Source organism: Mus musculus, chromosome 12 (genome assembly GCF_000001635.26).
Source record: "Mus musculus strain C57BL/6J chromosome 12, GRCm38.p6 C57BL/6J".
NCBI lineage: Eukaryota > Metazoa > Chordata > Mammalia > Rodentia > Muridae > Mus > Mus musculus.
In genome coordinates, this window is record NC_000078.6 from 84,136,121 (window position 1) to 84,146,130 (window position 10,010).

At 44.8% G+C, this 10,010-nt stretch overlaps 1 protein-coding gene across 3 annotated transcripts in view; it reads left to right on the plus strand.

Annotated features, from left to right (window-relative positions):
- Dnal1 (dynein, axonemal, light chain 1) overlaps positions 1–7,397 on the plus strand; it is a 29,239-nt gene extending 21,842 nt beyond the window's left edge. For 2 of the 3 annotated variants that reach the window (NM_001346528.1, NM_028821.3), the window contains exons 7-8: positions 377–517; positions 2,234–7,397. In NM_001346528.1, the coding sequence (NP_001333457.1) occupies positions 377–517; positions 2,234–2,274 (182 nt within the window). In that variant the 3' untranslated portion in view covers positions 2,275–7,397. The remainder of the gene's footprint in view (positions 1–376; positions 518–2,233) is intronic. The other variant, XM_006515370.4, reaches the window with a different exon arrangement.
- The last annotated feature ends 2,613 nt before the right edge of the window (positions 7,398–10,010 follow it).

The window sequence follows — 10,010 nt, forward strand, 5'->3', positions numbered from 1 at the left end:
TTACAAGTTCTGTGGTGAGAATTTAGGTGAGTTGCTTTGAGAACTCAGAGATGATGGGGTGTGCAGAGACTAAGGGGGGGTTAGCTTAGCTCCTGATGCAGCACCTCAGACACTGATTGCTGTTCTTTGCAGCACGGAGCCTTCTCTGTTCATCTCATCATTAGGGCAGTATTAAAGGGAGAAGAGAGGTTTTCACACACCCCAGTCCCATAATTTCCTCAAATAATGACTTTATGTGGTAAAGCTTCTCTTAATCTTGAGAATCTTACCACTTCCCTGCATAGTCACAAATGGAGCTAGGGACTGAATTCTGTCCCCCAAGCCCTGAGAGTGTAACCCTGAAGTTTACCAACGTGGGAAGTATCTGTACTTGCAGCTGAGTTCCTGAAGCTGGCCGAGCTGCCGTGCCTGGAGGACCTGGTGTTCGTCGGTAATCCCCTGGAGGAGAAACACTCTGCCGAGGGCAACTGGATCGATGAAGCAACCAAGAGAGTGCCCAAGCTGAAAAAGCTGGATGGTGAGTGTGACGGTGGGGGGGAGGGGGGCTTCTGCTGGTGGGGTTGGAGGTCATCTTACCAGTCTAGACAAGCCTAGAATTCCCTATAAGACATTCTTAATACCTCTCTTGGATGATGCCATCATAGAATAAGCCATGAGGAAATGTTTATAGGCCAGTGGTCCTCAAGGACTCTAACAGGTGTACTATTGTTCCCCTTCCCAGGACTCCTGTAGGGCATACACACTCTCTCTCTCTCTCTCACACACACACACACATGTACACAGGCACGGCGCATGCACACAGTGAGAAATGAGATGTCCTGAGGCTTCCTGCCACAGCTGTGTGACACACCCGTGTCATGGGAATGTGCATTTTGTTTGTTTGTTTATGTTTTTGAATGAGGTCTATGGTGATTATAAGAGTCTCTTCTTAAATAAATCACAAGCGTTCATTTCCTCCCAGTGCCATTAAAAGCCAGGGCCAGACCCCCCCCCCCCCCCAATAATCCCTGAGTCCCTGTCCTGCCTGCCATCCTTGGGAAGAATCATTGCCACCTTCACCTTATCCTGTGCCTTTGCACTAGCCGATTTTTCCCAGTTTCCTAAGTTTTTCAGAGACAAAAGCAAGTATGTCTGTGGTCTCCTTTTGCATTTCATTCTGTCCCTAAGACAACCATGCCCACTCAGACTAGCCCAGTTGACTGAAGGAAGAATGGGAAATATGCAGCGGTAGCTGCAGAGGTGATGGTGACCACCATGCTGTGTCAGATACTTTCCATGTCCCTTTATCACTCACTTGTACTGGCACTCACATCCAAACTAGAGGACCGAGGCGCTCGTCCTCCACGACACACTGTCAGGACGATAGGTGCAGCTGGTACACTTGCTGGGGACCACTAAGTTTAAATGCTTTCAACATGTATAATCATCACCATAATCAGGAAAATGAACGGGCTGGGATGGTGGCTCAGTGCTCAGAACTTGCCTTACATGTGTAAGTCCTAATAGAAGGGCTTGAGCTTGATCCCCAAAGCCCATGTAAAAAAGCTTGTGGTCCTAGCACACAGGTGAACAGGCACATGCGCGCGCGTGCACGCGCGCACACACACACACACACACACACACACACACACACAGACACACACAGACACACACACACACACACACACACACATTCGCGAGTGCTCGATGAACACAATACTCTAAGGTATCTTGTGCTCTTTGCGCTCCCTCAATCCTTCTCCCCACTCAGTGTCTACATCAGTCTACCTCAGAGCTGTAACCGAGCCATGCTAAATGTTCTCCTCTCCCCCCTGGGGAGACAAACCTAGGCCTAAAGTGACATGACACGGTGATAATCATGAGGCAGGTTTCCAAGAGAACAGTGATGTGCTAGCTCTAAATGCAGGCTGTTCTTGTGACCCTTTAGATAACTTATACTGCATTTGCAGCAATGAATAGTCACATTTAAAAAAAAAAAAAAAAAAAAGAGGGCCAAGAGTGGTTAGAGATGCCTAGAAGCAGTGAAATCCTTCCTTTAAGGGTGAAACAAGCCAGGCGTGGTGGCACACACCTTTAATCCCACTGCTCAGGAGGCAGAGGCAGGTGGATCTCTGACTTTAAGGCCAGTCTGGTCTACAGAGAGTTCTAGGACAGCCAGAATTACATAGAGAGTCCTTGTTTAAAGAAAACAAAAAAGAAAGATACCAGAAATAATTTTTTTTTTAAATTTTAGGTACTCCAGTAATTAAGGAGGATGAAGAAGAGGAAAGCTAAGGCTGTACTTTTCATTTTGTGTTAATTTATTTAAATGTTATGAGAAAAATAGATAAGTTTTGTATAATTGTCTATTTTAAAGATTTTGTGGAGCAGAGTTCTTAAGATAAAACACATCTCTCACTTCCATCCTTTAAAAAAAAACATATTCAGTGTTTATCCCACAAACCAGTAGCACCAATTGTAGTCAAGTCCAGCCTTGGGAACTACAGATGTCCTGGTCTTGTCCAGTTATGTATGTCACCTGTCTCCCAGTATTTATAGACCAGTCATTTTTAATAGGAAAGGACTTATTATGTGTACTCAGTTGCTTAGTATTTCTTAGCCCAGGCATTTTAAAGATAGACGACTTTGCCATCCATAGAAGGTTCAGGCCCTTACAAGTCAGAAGCACAAATGCAGCACGCATTGCTTCAGAGGCAGCGTGGTGAGAGGACACACTCCCCTTAGAGCACAGCGGTATCTGGACGCAGGAGCCCAGCGTCTAGTTGGAAACACTGCTCAGAAAAGGAAGAATGGCTGCCGTGGAGGCTTCTTGGCTCATGGTCTATTTTCTTCCTTTTCCAAAAATGTGTGCACTGTCAACTGGAGTGTAGGTTGTGCACCATGGATGCCGCTTAAGTCATCATGTACAGCCAGACACCCCATGGTCCCCATCAGTGGCTAACGCAACTGGCAGGATCACTCCTTGGTAGTACTGCGACTACATCAACTCTTGTAACCTTGCTTTATGTAGATTTTAAGAAATAATTTCTCATGTGTTTAAAGCAGTAGTCAATAGTCCTAAGTATCGACCACTGAGATTTTGAAAACCTTCACCCTCATGATTTACCCAGATGCCCTTTGCTTTACAGTTATGAGTAGACACTTAAAGACTGAATTTGGTACCTATAGATAAGTGAGACAGTATTTCAAGATATATTTTTGAGAAAATCTAAATGAAACAGCTTTTAAAGTGTATCATGTAAGTGCTGTGGAGGAAACAGTGAGGTGTTTTGGGCAAATGGCAATATGTTGTAGATTGTCACTATAGGTGTCTTAACCTCAGACCTGCAAAGCAATAGTTAAGTGTGAACAGTATAATTTATCATGTAAGAAAAATATTCTGAAACCTGTAAAATGGCATCAGCACCAGATGAAGTCTCCAGTGGGTCAAGATAGAATTATTGACTGATTGTGGAGTAGTCAGGAACCGCTGCCAACCTGTGCCTAAAGTCTCAGCCAGAGGCTGCCGATTCTTGTCCCTGTCTCCACGTGGTTCTCCCTGAAAGTCACCACAGTGAAGGGGGCAGAGTCTTTTGTTTCTGTTTTTAATTATTATATAAGTAGTCTTGGTTTGAGAACTTATAACTATCATTTCAGTAAAAATGACTCAATTTCTGTAAGAGTCACGCTGGTCAGAAGGGACCACTGCTTTGACAATCAACTCTAAATCCATACAAGAATGTCTGGTTGTGGGCTGGTGAGACAGCTCAGAGGTAAGAGTACCTGTTGCTCAGGACCTGAGCTTGCTTCCCAGTACCATGAGGAGGCTCACAGCCCTCTGGACCTCCAGGGGCTCTGATGTCCTTTTCTGGACCTCCAGGGGCTCTGATGTCCTTTTCTGGACCTCCAGGGACTCTCATGTCCTTTTCTGGCCTCCCACACACATGTTGCACAGACAGACATGGAGGTGAGACACTAAATGCATAATCAATTTTTAAAAAGAATACCTAGTCTAATACCTTTTTAGCTTTTCTGATGGGGAGAAACTTTACCCTGACTGGCTTAAACGTTCAAAACCATTGGCATTTCTCTTCTGAGCAACAGTGGTGAGACTTCTTGGTGGTGCAGAAGGCCTATAAGCTTAGGAGACACTGTTGTGGTTGCTTGTAGTTTACACAGGCAAGCCCTGTTCCCGCTGATGCTGTGCTTCCTGCGACACACCTGGAGTGAGGGCAGGAAGGGGATGGCTTCAGACTGGCTCTGTGAAGTGACTTACAGATGTGTGTTTGTTTCCAAATTCTGTAGTTGGGAAACACCCCTCCCCTATTTCTCAATGTCTTTTATTCACTGATGGTTCTCAGAGATGTGCACGGTGCTTTTCTGTGTCCATTTCTCTCTCTCTCTCCCTCTCTCTCTTTCTCTCTCTCCCTCCCTCTCTCTCTCCCTCCCTCCCTCTCTCTCTCCCTCCCCCCTCCCTCCCTCCCTCCCTCCCTCCCCTCCCCTCCCCCCCCCACACAAACATTTTCGGCTCCTCATCACAAATATTGGAATGACTTTGATGCGGCTCTGTTCCTGGAATTAAAGCCAAAATGCATTCAATTTGAAAGTGGAAGGCCAGCCTGGTCTACAGAGTGAGTTCCAGAACAGCCAGGGCTACACAGAGAAACCCTGTCTTAAAAAACAAAACCAAAAAAAACGGAAGGAAGGAAGGAAAGAAGGAAGGAGGGAGGGAGGGAGGGAGGGAGGAAGGAAGGAAGGAAGGAAGGAAGGAAGGAAGGAAGGAAGGAAGGAGGGAGGGAAGGAGGGAAGGAAGAAGGGAAGGAAGGAAGGAAGAAAGGAAGGAAGGAAGGAAATGGAAGGCTGGGTACCTGAGAGAATTAAGGCTGTCCTCGCTGTCCTTGTCCTCCTCATCCTCCCTGCCCACTCTGATCAGTCCTGATGTCTTCTTTTACTGGAAAAAAAAATGTAGTTGAGGAAGGTGGGACTTATGCCATTCAGATTGGAGATGGAACCAACTTGGAATAGATGTTCTCTGTGATCATTTGAACTTCTAGTATTATAAATAATGGTAGGGTGCAGGAACACCCAGTATTTTAATTTTTCACCGTCAATATGATATTGGTATATTGGAGTTGTACTTCCTATGTCTCCTGATCCTGAGCTAATGACCATATTATCTAGCTAGGCCTTGGAGGGCTTTCCTACCTGTGCTTACGGCACCAGAGATGCTCAGTGTGGCGCTGTTTACATTTAGGCTGTATGACTCACTCTTGTGGGCCGTGCACTGTGTGCAGGTTAGCTGCAGCCCTGTCCTTTACTCCCTACATGCCAGGAGCTCCTCTCCAGTTATGGTAACAAAAGATGGCTGCAAGCGTTGCCCACTGAGCCCTGGAGCAGGTGGGACAGCCAAATTCTCTAGATAGGAGCCAGTGTTTCCTGTCCCAGCATTCCTCTGTGCAGGCTGGTCAGCTTCAGTCTGTAGTCTGTGCCACTAGCATTATTGTAAGAGAAGGTGACATTTTACCATCATGGCTGGACCTGATCAGGTCTGTTGCCCTTTTATGCAATGCTCAGTTTCATGTTCCCCACACAGCCTTAGAAGCTCAGGCCTAGAAGCTGAAACTTCTGCCTGTAGGATTTCAACTTGAGTTTCTTGTCCCCTGCTCATGTTAGGACAATGGTTGACCAGTTAATCTACCTCTGTCACTGTCAACAAAATCTAGCTTTTATGATAGATTTTGTTCTGTCTCTAAAGCTTAATATTTGTATTACACTTTAGAAAATGTATCACCCTGCACAGACTCTTTTGCAGGGTGTGTCAGTCATTAAGTCTAGACTGTGTTGTATTGAGTTGCTCGTGCCCAGAAGTTAGCTGATGCAGATGTCCAGTGCAACTGACCAGAAGGGTGCTGTCCCTCACCGCTCAGTTACTTGGAATGCTTCCTGGGGCTGACCTAAATGTGGCTCTGGAATGGAAGTTTCTGGTTGAATAGGTGTTTGTTGTTGAATAGGTGTTTGTCAGGGGTCTGAAAACGAGGGAGCATTGGAAATAAATCTGTCATTGGCTCAGAGTTGGTGACAGAGAAAGCAGGGAGTCTTTTACCTGGGTTTTTCTTGAGGTCAAAACAAACAAACAAACAAAGCAGTTAGCCGGCCTAGACAGTTTGCATGTAATCATTCACTTTGAAAAATGGTTGAGGAGTTCTTGTCTCTGACTGAGGTAGCTGTTCCGAGTTCACTGAGACGGTAAACAGTAACGGCAAGGGGAGAAAACCTGTCCTTCCCACAGTCAGTCTCAGATATCCATGTCCTTTGTGTGGGCCGAGAATGAGTCTGTGACTAATGAAGCAACAGCCGGGCAGCAGAGTCGGGTTGTGTGTGGCAGCCGACGAGGTCATGGCCCTTTACCCTTCCTTACCCAGTGTGAACAGCTGCATCAGTGATCACTCAGCCTTCCGAGTTCCATGTCTGTGTCCATCACTAACTGTAAGCAAGGAAGCAGACAGGAAAAACTATAGACTTTTAGCCTGATAGAACACAGGAGAAGTCCTAATCAGATTCTCATTGATTTCCCATATTGGGCAGATTAGAGGACCCAGACAACCAATTATGATCTGACAATTTTAACAAGAAGGAAGAGAGAATAAACTATTTTTAAAATAGATTTGCACTTTAAAATTATGAGTGTGGCTCATAGGAACGCACACAGGAGTCCGGACTCAGACTTCAACCTTTGTCCACACACGCCCGTCTTCATACTCACTTAGGATTTTCTGCCTTTCTGATTTGGGTTGTATCCGAGGTCATCCCTCTGGGAGGGTGTAAATAGCTTTTCTATTTAGAATAGAAACTTTGGTTTGGTTTAGTTTGGTTTTGGTTGTTCAAGACAGGGTTTCCCAGGCAGTCTTGGGACTTACTCTGTATGTAGACCAGGCTAGCATCAAACACAGAGATCCACCTGTCTCTGCCTCCCTAGTGCTGGAGTTAAAGACATGTACCACTACCGCCTGGCCCATATCTAGATTTAAAATTTTCTTTTTAGTGTTGTCTACATTACATGGTATGTCTCCAGTCAGTGGGAGACCCTGCCTATGACGCTGTTGCCAAGTGGGACCACTCCTGCCAATGGCCAGTGGAGAGCAGAAGGTACCCAGTCCACCTGCTTCTCTCAGGTTGTCGTTCATGGCCAGGAGCATCATTCGCAAAGCTTTGACTTCTAGATCCATGTTCATTCTGAAGAACGTTTTAACATCTGTTAATGCTTTGGTAATAATCTTTTCTACACAGGACTTTTGTAGCATGACTTTATGACTAAACTTATTGTGCATTAAATTATTTAGTAATATTGAGTTTCTGAATGTTATTTTGTGAAACTTGTTTTAAAATAGTAATAAATCATGTTATTTTATAAAAAAAAAGAAGTCCTTTGGTTACTGTATTCTAGTTAATATTAGAGTAACTTTCATGATATTTGATTTCTAAAGCAATTCAGCTTTTGAATAGTAGAATCCATGCATGTGGTGAGAGGGCCAGGGAGGAGAGAAAGGGAGAGCAACCAGGGTGCAAAGACCCTTAACTCGTATTGATTGATGATTGATTGATTGATTGATTGATTGACTGACTGACTGACTGACTGACTGACTGACTGACTGACTGACTGACTGACTGAGGCGAGGTCTCAGGTGTAGCCCTAGTTGTCGTAGAACTCACTCTGTAGACAAGGCTGTTCACAAACACAGAGATCTGCCTGCCTCTGCCTCTGCCTCTGCCTCTGCCTCTGCCTCCCAAGTGCTTGGATTAAAGGTGTGCACAGCACACAGCTGAATCAGTCTCTGCTAATTTCTTCCTCACTTAGCACTGGTGAGCATGTCCTTTGCTGACTTTCTAACTCACCCACCATTATGTGTCCACTGGAAAGAGGATTCCCACGGTCAGCAAGCTTGCCTGCCCATGATCATCCCTAGTAAAGGTTAGCCGAGAGACCCCTGAGAAACAGGGTAACCCCACAGGATCAGGAGCACCATACATTTGCCAGTGTACAGTCTGTGCTGTCAGTCAAAATGTACTTTAGTTACAGAATAAAACCGCCATGCAGTTTCTATGATCTCACTGGTCTTTGAATATACCTTTCTAAAAAAAAAATCAGAATTTAAAATTTTTTGAGCTTATAGAAAGAAAACAAATCAAATCAGTTACTTTTAATTCAGTTTTCTTGCTCAAAGGATGTGTGTCAGCATCTCAGGAGACTGAGGCAGGAGGCTAGGCAAGTTCAAGAATAGCCTAGGCTACAGAGGAAACTCAACTCAAAGAGACTGGAAAAGGGGAATGCTCACATGTTTCGTATTCCATATGAATGTATGGGCCTTACATTTAATTAAATAGTAAAATACTTTTCCTCATGGGATGCAATCAATCAGCTATATAAAGAAAGTATTCTAAACATGGTGGCACAAGCCTATATAATACCAGCCCTGGGGAACATGAGGCAGGAGATTATAAGTTCAAAACCAACCTCAGCTACATAGCAAGTTGCAGGACAGCTTCCTTTGTACAATGTGAGACTTCTAAAACAACAAACCAGAACAAGGGGCAGGCCTGCCGTACAGTGGTAAAGTGCTCGACCTGCATGCGTGTGATCTTAGCTTCACTCATTGCTACTGAAGAAAGCAATCTAGCAACCACCGAGGTGAGGTGGCATTGGCAGGACAGGGTGGGCTGGTGAGGTGTCTTGGCATGTAAAGGCTGTCACCGTAAGCTGCCAACCTGAGCTTGATCCCCCCCAGAACTACTTGGTGGAAGGACAGAGCTGATGCCTACAAGTTGTCCCGTGTCCTCCACATGTCTTTGCCCACAATCAAAGCAAGTACTATGTTCCTATGTGAAGCCAAGGATGCCGACAACATAAAAGATGCAGACTCCATCCTTGTTTTTAAGAACATATATCTAAGTGAGAGTGGTTGGTTAGCTCAGGATAGCGGAATTCGAGCTTGTATAAAAGTGTAGGAAGTCAAATCTTACGTTGAGGGACCTACGTGGTAGAAGGAGAAAATGGGTTCCTGCAAGTTGTCCTTTGACCTCCATATTCATACCATAACATATACACCAACATACATACACACAATATTTTAAAAAGAAAAATCTGGACCAACACATAAGAATATTAGCATCCACCAGCTAACAGTCACAATTAACAAATGGCAGAATGGCAGAGTCCTGTCCCCCACCCCCACCCTGCCCCGCCCCATTCTCTGCCCTGCCCCATTCACACTGGTGCATCCATGAAGCAAAACCTCAGAGATTGACAGTGCCTATTACCCCAGCTCTAGTCTCAGACCCTAAAAGAAAATTTCAGGGCATTTCCAGATTGACCCGGGAGCTCAGAGGTGGGCATCTGCAGTCACTGAAACTTATAAAATGGCTATTGGGAGACAAACACTTTGCACACAAAGTGGACTAGATCATTGTTTCTGTGCCGAAACACTGTCAGTCACACAATGACTTTAAAACAGAAAGGTTGCTAGCTAACCTAAGCCCCAATTCAATTTTTTTTATCAGATTTCATAGAAACATCTCTCTTTGGTTGTTATCTCTTGCCTTGAGGAAGTCATGTGGAAATTGAACTCACTGAAAGGTAGATGTAGTAGTGTCTGCCTAGAATCTCAGCCCCCAAGAGGTAGGCAGAAGGATCACAGGTTCAAGAGCAGTAGCCCATGCTACACAGTGAGACAGTATCTACAAGAAATAGCTAGGGGTAGTGGCTCAAACCTGTAATCCCAGGACCGCTGCAAGTTTGAGGTCAGCCTGGGCTACAGAGTGAATTTCAGGCCAGCCTCAGCTACAGAGTGGGACTGTGACAAAACAACCAAGGAACCACCCAACCAAGATGTATAGGTGACACTGCAACTTAAATTCATAGCAAGGAGGGTAATTTTTGTTTTGTTTTGTTTTGTTTTACATGAACAAAAGTCCTTGTTAGGAGAAAAATATACGGAGCTAAATTAACTGAAAAATTTTATACGTGTCAGGAAAAA